Raw genomic sequence first — 13,029 nt, 5'->3', positions numbered from 1 at the left:
TTTTTTTGATTCAATAGTATCGGTTTGTAATTATAAAAGAGTAATATGTACCATCTATAATAATTATGACGGTACGCAGCTTTTTTGTTCTTTCTTTTTTTTTGTTTTTTCTTTTTTTGTTCCTTCTTTACTATCAAAAACCAAGTTTATACTCAATAGAAGTTTAAAAGAGAGTTGGAATTATCACAGGAAATACCGAATATCTCTTGCAATTGGTGAATATGTTTTCTATTGCGTTAAATGTATGAGCGTATAATTAATGGCTTAATTATTAATTATTAATTTTCATTTCGATAACCTTTAATCGATATACCGTAAAATTAGTTTGCGAATGTTGCATGTTTTCAACAGAGAACTAAGGGAGTATGGGATAACGAGTATGTTTTCTAAAACATACGTATCTTCCGTGCTCGTTAATACGAAGATTGAATGCACAAACATTATTTCGGAAGTTTGGATATATTGTAAAGCTTTCTAACAATTGTTATTGTAAAGCAATAATCAGCGTAGTGTAAATTCTAGTTACACGAGATATCCATGTATACTTGTAGAGTATAGCAAGTAAATGTTATTGTCTTTGTCTTTGTCTATCTGTCTCTGTCTCTGTCTCTGTCTCTCTCTCTCCCTCTCTCTCTCCCTCAAATACCTCGAAACATCTGATACCTAGGGATACGAATTACAGCAAATTGTGTACTACTTCGATGCATGATACAGTAACATGACGTACACATCAATCGATAGCTTCTCGTATAATCGGTTCGCCCTGAGAAAATTACACCCACGATGGAATAGTTACAAATCCTCTATAGTTCCATAACATTCAATTAAATGAGTAATTAGAGGCTTGTTATCAAACATGTCTAATTAATTGAATGGAAGAATTTAAAAAATTAAAAAAGTATTTAGTAAACACGATCGAAACTATTAGATCTCGCTAAAGAAATATTTTCTTAAATGAAAATAACTAATTTAATTTTCTATCGGACGTCGTTAAAGATGAATATTTGGATATGAGAACTCGCAACATATGCGTCAGTTTAAAACGCAAATTTATAATCTCCACTTTCCTCGAGGCAGCCGTTAACAAACCACAATCCGTGGCATGCTCGTTGTCGACCCAGGTAGTAACTTTACTAAAAAGAAATAAAAGAAAAACAGGAAGGGAGAGAAGAAAAATAACGAGAGGGGCTAACAAAATGCGACGAAAGGGAAGAAAAAAGAGAAACAGAAAGAGCGAGAGAGAGAGAGGGAGAGAGAGAGAGAGAGAGAGAGAGAGAGAGTAAAAGCTGGAAATGGAGACAATGGCAAGCGGCACACTGTCGCCCTTGGTCAACGTATCCTGGCGTTAAATTTCCTGGCCTATACATCGTGATGCTCTCTCTCTCTCTCTCTTTCTTTCTTTCTTTCTTTCTCTCTCTCTCTCTCTCTCTCTCTCTCTCTCTCTCTTTTCCTATTTCATAAAGTAACTTACAACTCCGCGACTAGCGAATCGCCCGGAACTAGGACAATTTCATACTATGTTGTCCTACAAGGAGTTGTTAAAGAGAAAGGGATTTCCCCCTTTACGATATCGCTAGAATTCTTCAAAGATTCTCTTTAGTCGATTAGCTACGAAACAGAGAACGAAGACAATTGCTCTAAAATGTATATACACACACACACACACATATAAATACTCCTTATTGCGTATTAACGTTAACGAAATGCATAATGATATCGAAATTATCTTTAACACGTTAAATACTCTGGTTACTGGTTACTGATAACATTTCAAACTTTTATCCTATGCTATTCCATAGACACAAAATTATTCTCCTAAATGCATGATCTATATTACGTATAATAATTACGTATAAAATATGTAACACGGTAGAATAAACTGTACACTTGTTCGAAAGCTGCTACTATAGTTTCACTTTCAGTCGAGTAAATTCCAAACGTATACATACTCGAACATACATACATGCATGCATTCGTACATAGATGTATGCACGCATTTTCCACGTAGACGATTGCGGGACGCAGCTTTGCAGTTGCGGGATGCGCGCAGGTGCACCAATGTCGGAGTTTACTAGCAGTCTCTCGCGGAAAAGTAAAACATACCCTCGTTCCAGTTGCGGCCACTGCACACCGATACACCTTTCTCTCTCTCTCTCTCTCTCTTTCTCTGTCTCTTTTTCTTTCTCTCTATCGCTATCTCTCGCTTTTTCTTTCTCTCCTGTTCATCGCAAGGATAGAAGGGTGGCTGGTCGAACGATGGAAAAAGAAGTACCCGCCTTCTCTAGAGGAAGAGTGGATGACGATGGTGCTGCTCGTGTGGAGCGTAGTTCCTGGCCATATTTACCGAGAGAATAGGGGGAGATACGGTTTTAGTTTTGCATTTGTCGGAAGAGGAGGAACACGGAGGTCGAAGCGGTCGAAGAAGCGGAACTGGAGAGTACGATGGAAAGGGTGAGGAGAGGGATAGAGATAGAGAGATAAAGATAGAAGCATGTTGGATGGAAAGCCAACTTGCTAGAAAAGAGTGTATATGTGTGCATAAGAGAGAGAGAGAGGGAGAGAGAGAGAGAGAGAGAGAGAGAGAGAGAGAGAGGGGGTGGGCGTAAGAGAAACGTCGGGATCGGGTCCCATGTGCCTGTCACGGTTTTACAAGTCCATAAAAAGAGGAATTTCAGACTGAGTTAAATATTGCCACCGGCTCTCACTGAATTTCAAGTACGCACACGCGTTCGACCCCCAACATACATACATGTACATTCGTGTACGCTCGTACACTCGTTACATGTACTTCTAGATAGATATGTACGTACATTATGGGGATCTCGAGGACTACATGCGTTTTTTTTACGCGTATCGAGAGGAGAAAGAAAAGAGGGAAAGGATCGGATCCGATACTTTACATTTATGCTATCCTTGCGTCTTTTCGACTCACGAAAAGAATACCTACTTACTGTCTCATACTCAGTGTCTTTGTCTAGCGATTCGGAGTGGGATGTTACATTGAATTTACGGGGATGTGACAGCATAAACAGGATTCCTTGCTTGCACGTGCCATTTATGGTAGTGTAGCTTTTGACACTTGTTGGTACATAAGTAGTATATGTGTGTGAATACAAATCCTTTTTCAAATTTTTCCCATGGAAGATAGAAAATCTATTATTTTAAGTAAAAATAATTTAGACTGAGATAAATCAAATCAAATGTTCTTTTTCCTTTTCTTTTCTTTTCTTTTCTTTTTTTTTTCTTTTTTTAAAAACTACAGTCTTCGAAATCTCTCTCAAAAAAAAAAAGGTTATGTTTCGTGGTAGAACAAAAAAAAACTTACAAAGTAACGTACGCTTAATACTTAACCAGTGGCGCATCCGTTGCTACCTTTGTACGTAGACATTATTATAGAAACGCACGAGGCTATTATTCCAAGTTTTATGTCGTAGTTTGTAAAATACATAGAAGCGTATACTCTGGCAATATTTGAAACGATAAAGCGGTATCCCGGAGCGCTTGAACTTTACGAACTCGCGAATATTCATATTCTAAAGCAAAATTTTTCGGATAAACTTGCCGAAGATTTTTTTGCACTTTTAAGCTCTCCTCGTGAATCTCCTTCTAAATTTTGAAAGAAAAATAATCAATTGATTCGTTAAGTGTACTTGTCGATGAACAATAATTTTTTTAACTTTTTTGAAGAAGGATCTTAATTATTTTTGATTAAGTTTTTTTCGTAATACTGACGTTAGTTTTCTCTTTAATTAACGTTAATGGATTATCCATTCATCAAAAGAACGACGCGTTAAATAACCGTCAGTTAAAATGCAAATTGCATTCCAAGATTGACTGCAGTTCTATTGGCAAAGGTTGTAACATTTTTAGCTATGTACGAGTGCAGTAATCAATGTATATGTCAACGGTCGACCTTAATGAAAGTAAATTACGACGCATGACAAAAATTTGACGAGAAACGAAAAAAGTATACTGTTTTTAAACCATTGCGATTACCTGCACGCAGAGCTAATGCATTTAATATAATCGTGTTAAATGTGCGCTCGAAGCAAATACGACAAATAAATCTTTAATGAATACCAAAATGACGAAAGACTGAGATTACGTTAATAAGATGAATTAATACAGTGATCATCATGAACTTCTCTTCAAGATTTCGAAGAAACTTTCCTTCTTCTTCATAAAAGTTGATAAATATATATTATATATATATATATATATTAGGGGGATCGGAAAGTAATGTCGTTTCTGCGCATGTTGATTGTGATTAAAAATAAAAACTTGTTAAAAATTTATTCGTTTGAATTTAATTTAAGAAAGCGACATTACTTTCCGGTCTCCCTAATATATATATATAAATATATATATATATATATATATAAAGGAACAAAATACGGTAACATAGTTCTTTTATACCATACATTTAAACGAAAGAGATTAAACGAGTACGGAATAAAAGAAGAAAAAGTATCGAAAAGGAGAATCTTAAAATTGAATGTACTCACTGCTGGTGTCCTGCTTCGGTTGGTTGCCCGGCGATGTCGCCCAGTTAACTTTCATTTCCTGTAACATTCGAAAGGAGAAAAAGTTCTTTAGTCGTACGTGCTTTCGGATTAAAAATAAAAGGAAGGTTTAATTCGCAAAAGGGGAAACGAAAAGAGAGAATGAAATGAAATAAATGGAATTTCTTTTTGTAGATATATTTTCTTCGCAATTTTCGAGATATATTGATTCTTTCGACTCACCGACTATAGTATCAAGAGCATATTTATTCATATTTATTCAGACTTTTCTTGAACGTGAAAGTGTTTCTGTCCAGTGGTGATACTGCTACTGTCAAGGAGGTTCATACTTTTAAATTCGAGTGTGGATACGCGCCAATGCGGAAGTGCTTCTTTCTCCGCACTATCCCTGTAGAGGATAGTAGTCGGCGTCGGCCACCGGAAATGGGACGTGTCGGCTATCGTCGGTTCTTAACAGACGCCGTAAAACGGATTCTTTATGCGACGTTCTATATATACGATTTCTCCTTTTGCTGTCCAAGATATTTCGATAGATAGTAAAAGTCATTTTTGCTGAAATTGTAAGCACTCTTAAAGAGAGGGAGAAGAAGGGAGAAGAAAGAGAGAGAGAGAGAGAGAGAGAGAAAGAGAGGGAGAAATGATAGTATTAAAATGCGAGGAGTTAAGGGAACGAAAGAACTTTTTGCTTTTATTGAAAGAGCGTGAAAAATGAACGATTAATTCTATAGTTCAACTTTCTATTATACTAATAACCTTCATTTTTCGAATTTACATTTGGTTACAGAATCGTTCGGATCGCTCGTCGAACATTTTGTGCCTTGTCTAAATTTTTCTCTTTGATTTTCGATTTGCATTGCATTCGATATAATAAAACAAGGAAAATAATCGTACATAAATGATGGTAATTGGTCGAATGATAACGACGATATCGAGAGCATTGTATAATGTCACATAATGGATATGTAATTGCTACGAACGTAGAATATCTTCCGGGCTATTAGTGCTCATTTGAATAATACAGATAACGCATGCATTAACAATAGTAAGAGTTTACGTGGAGAAACGATGGTTACAAACAAAAACGTGATATTGTTTTGGAATGACGAAATGCGAAATTAAAAATTGCTGACAGTTACACTAATTGCGCGTAGTAAGTAGAAAGGAAGAAAACGGTGGAATAGGATTAAAGGAGCAAACAGAGAGGGAAAGATTGCAAAAAAAAAAAAAGAAAAGAGAAAAAGTAAATAATGAAAAAATGGCGCGAACAGCATAGACGACATTCTGTTCGTATCAGTATGAGCTTAATTCGGTACACGACACACCGTGGTGGTGCTGATATTGAATCGTTACTTTTCATTTCCCTTGGACGTTGCCATGGTCCTCGTCGACGTTGCTATTTCCTCTGCAACGTTTGGCCATATACTGAATACGATACCTATCCGTTTCGGTCTGTTTCTAAATTTCGGTTTCTAATTAACACCGTTTCGCAAGAACTCCGATGTCCATCGAGAGACCACGAGATACGCAAAATACTCTCCGATCCTCATCCGTTCGAATTCTAAAGTTAAAAGTAATAGAATGTGAACAGCGGTCGAGACTAAATTTGGAATTAAAATTAAAATCGATCCGTAGATGGTTTCTAAATTTAGCCAATTTCGTAAGGACTCCAATGTCCAACGAAGGTCCATGGAATACATGAAATTTCTGTCGATAGTAGTCAATTTCAAGAAGATAAATTCGACAATAACGAAGAAAACGTAACGTAGCTAAATAACAAAATTATTATTATTATTATTATACGTGCTATCCTCAAATACGCATAGACGAATGAAGATTAAACGATATGTATCTAAACAATAATGTTGGCTTTAAGATGTATTGGTTCGTAAACAAGTTGTATACAATTAGAGGATATACCAGCGTAATTGCAGCGTCCTGCAAACGATGTGTTCGACGCGTTTGCTTGTTGAACGTCGCTCAGACACTCGAAGAGATTACCAAATGGAGATGGATAATGGGGTAACTTAGAGTGTGTCAATCTTGAATGAATCAAGAACACTGATCCGAGGATTTGCAATTAATCGATGTAATTCTCGTAAACTCGTTGTATGTAGCATTTCGTAACTTGTTTTATAATTCATAGTACGCATCTTTAATCAGTGATTTCGAACGTCGAGTGATAATCTCATCGAATAATTTAAATCTCACCGACGATCTCTCATTCGTTGCCAGTTATAATCGACATTTATAATCGGCTTCGAGTTCGGGCCGATCCGATTTCGAACGAGAGCTACTTAAATTACGTCTCGGGGCGTAAAGCCAAACGCACTTTTCACGAATTTCGCGAATGCAATCGCATAGTATTCGTGGGGGCACGAATGCTAACCACTCACGATGGTTGGCTCTCGTTTCCCACTACCACTCTCACTCCCTCCCAAAATCGATACGTTCGATGATAATTGAACCGAATTATGGCGAAACGCGCGAGAGTGGTGGCAAAATAGTCTGCCAACGAGAAGTGGAGCTCGATAAAGCGTTTATGCCGAGGCTTTGTTCGATTATTGATGCACCGCGGATCATAAAATGCTATAGAATGGTCATTGAAATATATCGATGGAATGCCACAATTAAACGAATGCGCTAAAAATCGGAAAATTTTTTTTCTCGTATTACGGTTGATCGAACTCGCCTCGTCACTATATACGTGTAATGTCGCTCATGAATAACATTCACATGTTGTAACATTGGAGTTTAAAAAAAAAAAACGAAAGAAAAAGAAAACAAAAAAAAAATTGAAAAGTAAAAAAAATAATCGATCGAACGAACAAAGGGAATATAATCCTAACAATGGAAAATGATTTTTCGGGGTCATTTAATTCTACCGAGAAGGATTACGTTCCCATACGATGCCGCCAACAAAACGGCTAGTACGAATTTTAACGGTAAACGATTTGTCTTGTACAAGGTGTTTCCACCAATGCGTTTCCATTTAATCTCCTTTGGGAAAGTCAAAAAGTAGAGCTAGACAAATTTAGCAAATCGAGATGAAAAGAGATAGATTTTTTCTATCATATTTTTGTGAAAAATCATTCGATCAAAGGTGGATATATAGAATGAAGAAAAAGAAGGGAGGGGGTAGTTTCTTTCACGGGATAGTAACGTTAAGTAAAGTCTGGAGAAAAGCAAGGCGGAGGAAGGATAAGGAATACGAAGCGAGGAATAAGTAAGTAAGCGAGTGACTACGTAAGTAAGGGAAGCAAGTAAGTCCAGTAAGTAAGTAAGTTAGGACAGAAGAAGGTGGGTAGGTGAGGGGAAGTAGTGTAGTGGGCAAAAGGTGGTAACGCTCACGGAGAGCACGCGTGGGGCAAACGCGCGGAGCTAACGACGGGCCCGCAGTGTGTCTGCAGCAATTTGCAACTTTTAATAGTTAGCCCAGGTTTGCACGCCGAGGTCGTCCGCCGTTGCCCAGAGCCCGTTGTTTTATAGTTTATATGGCGGAGACGAGGGGAGCAAAGCAACTTTATATGTCGTAGTTTTCAACGGTTAATGCACACGCGCCTTATGCCCTCGAATCCAAGCCCCGCTATATTTATATATTAAAGAGTTAAGTTTCCGGAAGCGCCTTCTCGCGGTATTATTCTATGTGTATTTTCAAACTTTCATTTTAAATAACGCTTCTCTATCCGTACTATACGAACACGTTATAATGCGACCACACGATTTATTTACGACTATTCCAAACGATATTCCGAGTTCCGAGAGATATCTTCTGATCGCCGACGCGATTTTATCCCAACGCTCCGTCCTTAATGGCCGACTATGCTGTTGCTTCGCTCTATGGATATAGATACCTATCTCCCTCTATCCTCCTTCTTTCATTTCTACACAAGGAACCTCTATACCGAACCTTTACGCCGAACCTCTATATTCCTCCTTCTCTTCTTCCTCTTTCCATTTCTACACAACGAGCCTCTACACCGAACGTTAGCCGTCGTTTCGAACACTTTCGTTATGACGAACGAGAAGTCTCTTTTTGATAGCCACAACGAAATTATATTTTCCGCTTTATATACAAGCTGAGCTTTACGAGCGGAACATCGTTTCCCAAGGTATCTCGAGCTCGTTCAATATTTTCTATATACCTATTGAATCCCACAAGAAACTGCAACGTCCTCCTTACCTCTTGATAACTATCGAATACTATCGTGAATGAAAAAAATCGAACTTACTTCCTATATTATGTTGTCTCTATTTAAAAGCGGAATCTTACGAACGATATAATTGTAATGTCAATTATTTGGAAAAGCCTACAGTGCTTTCTTGTCTTCCAATGAAATGGTTTCTTACTCGTTCGATCCAGACGACACTATCGAGACTCCAATCCAAAACGATAGTTGGCCGATTACATATTGCAGTCGGCGAAGGGTGAGTTATCGCAAAGCTGGCGAACACGAATTGGGAGGAGAGAAATCGGCCAGAAATTGCAAGCTGCTGCACTTTTGACCTTAGTCGGGAAGTCGCCTTGCCTGAGAAGATATTTATTGTCCTATTATCTTGATTGATGTTCTCTCTCTCTCTCGCTCTCTTTCTCTCTCTATTTCTCCCTTTCTCTCTCTCTCTCTCTCTTACTCTCTCTCTTTAACCTTTCTTTCTCCTCACTTTGGCCGGCCACCGACCAGTATCTTATATAAGTACGTTTAATGGCGCAAGGCCGTTTCGGACCACCACCAAGAGGAGACTAAAGGGGTGGTGTCAGTTCTCCACCCTCGTCGTTGACTAACGTTACGATCGTGTAGAAGTCGTTGCCTGCTTCGGTCACTTCGTGTGTGCCATATCCTGCGTTCTCTTATATCTTCTTACTTTCTAACCACATGGCGCCATTAGTCCGTACCACTACTTCCCGCCTTTCTCACCCCGACACTATAATAACTCACGGAAATGCCATACTCGGTAATTTACGGGAACGTTTACTTTCTTTGCTCGCGTGAGCTCACCGGAGGCCTAGCCCATTTCGGGAAATTACGAAAGGACCGCTTTTACGTGTTTGTCCAGCTTTGGGATGTGTTTGTGAAATATCGACAGGAGCTCCCAAAATCGCTAGTAATTTATACCAATATTATTATTATTATTATTATTATTATTATTATTATTATTATTATTATTATTATCGTTATTATTATTATTACTACGCATTACTCGATTTAAAAGTAATTTGTAATTCTTCTTAATATTATTTATTAATTATATTGTACTTATACAATTAAACTTAATATTATTATATACTTATATAATTATATTTAATATTATTATGTATTTATATAAATATACTTAATATTACTGTACGTATATGTGAATGATTACTAATCTTTCGTATCTAATTGAGAAACAATTGTATAATTATTATCTGTTTTAACGAAACAATCGCATTTTAACATGCACGAAATATGTATTGCAGCACATGAGTGCGGTCCATCCGAAATGTAAACTTCGTGTCCTTTCTTTTTTTTACGCTCGCGACAGTACTGACCAACCCGTTCTCGTGCAAAACTGTAGACAGAAGTCTGGTTTTACCACTTTGAGTATTCCTAATTACATTTGCTATGCTAATACAGATGAAGTTCCCGCACCATCGACCGAGGGAAAGACGAATACGAGAAAGAGAGAGAGAGAGAGAGAGAGAGGGAAAGAGAGAGAGAGAGAGAGAGAGAGAGAGAGAAAGAGAGAGAGAAAGGGTCTATACACTGACGGCTCGGTATAATGAAACACAAATTGCGTGCTAATGCCTTTCGCTCTGAAGTCGTATGCACGACGAATTTGGTGTTACATTTCGAAATGTAAAGACCATTAATCAACGTTACTAACGAGGTTTCCTTGTACGCTGTATTAAACCTTCGCGATGCATCAATGAACGACTTGACGGATCTCACGAAGTAATCGATTGATACTAAAAAAAAAAAAGTATAGTAACAGTAACAATTTTAGTATTCACTCATTGAAAACTGGGTTAGTGTCCATCGTGTAATTGTCCATTCTATACGTAAGACCAATCGAGATACAAATATGTAAATCATTTCGTTAAATATGTAATGAAAAATAGGAGGAACATTCACACGCATCTATCTTGCTTGAAGCTACACAAAGAATTGAGATTTTAAAGTAAAAACGTCTTACGTAGAACGTTAATACTTTACCCTGAATGTTACATAGCTTTTTTTCTACGTACATACAGTGCCTATCGAATTCGTAAACAAATTAAACAGCTATAAAGTACTTTGGACATTGAAAGGCAAAGAAAAAAAGAATACAAATAATTCTCGGTCGTTTCTTTTAAATAACCACATTAAAGAAACTTAATGCAGTAATATTCCTTTTTATTTTCTTGTCAAACAAAGTTCAAGAAATTCTTCGGTTTAACGAAATAGATCTTTCTTCGATTTTATGCGAAAAGCAGAGTTTCGGTTTACTCCTCTCCCTCCTCTCTCTCTCTCTCTCTCTCTCTCTCTCTCTCACTTTGTGACTGTTTCTCTCTGTGTCTCTCGCTTCTTCTTCGATAAATGGTTAGTGGAAGGAGAAACAGCAAGCTGCAGGACGCTGGTATATATTTGCGTGTGTGTTTGCGTCGAGAATGATGCAAGTAGCTTCTCTTACATAGTATAAGGAGAAATACTCCGAGCCGTACCGCACTAACCTATGATATATGATTATACCGCATGCTCTCCGTTCGTATCTTATTATGTATCACCACACTAACATATACGAGAAAGCTCATACTCCTTACTACCACTAGCCCTCTATCTCACCCTCTTTTCGTGGGGTAGTTGCTTCTAGTCGTATTCGGCTTAGCTCGCATTGCCCAAGATTATAGTGCTTCTCGTTTGTTTCCTCTTCTCTCTCTTTCTCTCTCTCTCTCTCTCTCTCTCTTGTCCTCTCTCTCTCTCTCTTTCTTACATACACATACATACGGCTTATAAGACTGAATTCGGAGGAGATATCCGGACCGACGATGAAAGCACTCACCAATCGTCGTGCGAGTGGAAAAGATCTGCGGATATTCAATTTAGATGGGACGATTTTAAACAGTAAGAGAGGGAAAGAAAGAGAGAAAGAGAGAGAGAGAGGGAGAGAGGGAAAAGAAAGAATAGAGCAAATATGGTCACTAGCGTTTTACACCCATCTCTTTTTTCTTTTATACATTTCACATTTACCGAAAATTCATTCCTGAATATGCCATTCACAGATTTCTTTTTTCCCTACATCGTTGTTTAAAATAAATATATTTCTACAAGTATATATTTATCCGGAAAATCTATAAAACTAAGATTGTTGATCTATATACTTAACTGATCTTATAAAAAAAAATACATTTCCAGAAATAACATTTCTTTTTTTCATATAAAAAAAGATGGGTCTTAAAAATTGTGAGAGTTAAAATTGACTGGTACACTCTCATTTATTCCACGTATAAGCAATGTTTCGACATAGGGTTTTATGATTTATTCACATCCAACATGTCATTCGACAAATATGTCGTCAAGTCTCTTGCAGTACGAAAGCATCCTTTACGATCGAAGACCCTTTTTTCTCTTGAGCTATTTGGCCCTTTCATTTGATGGGTAGATATAAGAACAGTTACTACTCGTTCGGCGTAAGAGTGTTAGAGAATCGTCGTAAAATAGGGATACTTGTTACTTCATCAATTATTAATCATTCGTCAGGAAAAGTTACCAAATACCTAAACCTTTCGTAGAAAAGAAGATATATATGAGACGCATGGGACAAAACAAACGTTTGTTTGTCCATATATCTTAGCCCTTCTCCTTAATTTTCTTTCTCATTTTTGGAAGGGCGCCACTACAAGTGTCCTTTAAATACGGCATGCGAAAGGTCACCGACAAATATTCACCCTAAATTCCCGGCGTAGCTTTTTCTCTAAATAATGAAGAGTCAATCCTCGTAAATCGTTTCCACTTGCATGTGCCAAGGGCGCGTGTCCTCAAACGATTTTCGGTCTTACCAAATTCCAAGAACGCGAAGAGTACAAGATAGTAGAGTATTAAAATTTATTTGAATCGGCCTTCTTGTTCGATCTTAACAACCGATCTTAGTTCAGGATCAAATGTAGATCGTTTTACGAGAGTAATTCTTAAGATACGAAAGCAAAGATGACAATGCGAGAGAAAGAAAAAAAGAGAGAGATTATGGTTATTTAATATTCTACTCAATTGAAAGATAACTAACGTAACGATCTTGTCGAGAAGTTAAAATTCTGTAAATGGTTAGGACGTTCGAGACGAGAAGTTTCTCCGAAGCAAAGAGTACCGGAGTCGTAAGAGCGGATTTTAAGGATGACAAGGAAGAAAAAGGAAGAGAAACAGTGGAAGGGAAGGTAAGTGTATGAGAGAGAAAGGGAAGAAAAAAGACGAATGCACGAGGACGAAAAGACGAGTGGCTCGTGCTTAAAGATAAGATCTTTTCTCGAGTGAATTTCACGCGTTCACCCCACGGT

At 37.6% G+C, this 13,029-nt stretch overlaps 1 protein-coding gene across 10 annotated transcripts in view; it reads right to left on the bottom strand.

The window, feature by feature from the left end:
- Positions 1 to 13,029, bottom strand: part of LOC124947720 (nucleolysin TIAR-like) — a 506,703-nt gene that overhangs the window by 218,779 nt on the left and 274,895 nt on the right. For all 10 annotated transcript variants that reach the window (XM_047490256.1, XM_047490261.1, XM_047490260.1 and 7 more), the window contains one exon: positions 4,506 to 4,563. In XM_047490256.1, coding sequence (XP_047346212.1) covers positions 4,506 to 4,563 — 58 coding nt within the window. The remainder of the gene's footprint in view (positions 1 to 4,505; positions 4,564 to 13,029) is intronic.

The sequence above is a fragment of the Vespa velutina genome, chromosome 3 (genome assembly GCF_912470025.1).
Source record: "Vespa velutina chromosome 3, iVesVel2.1, whole genome shotgun sequence".
In the NCBI taxonomy this organism is placed as follows: Eukaryota; Metazoa; Arthropoda; class Insecta; order Hymenoptera; family Vespidae; genus Vespa; species Vespa velutina.
The sequence above is the reverse complement of the archived record's forward strand: the minus strand, read 5'-3'. Positions and strand labels throughout refer to the sequence as shown.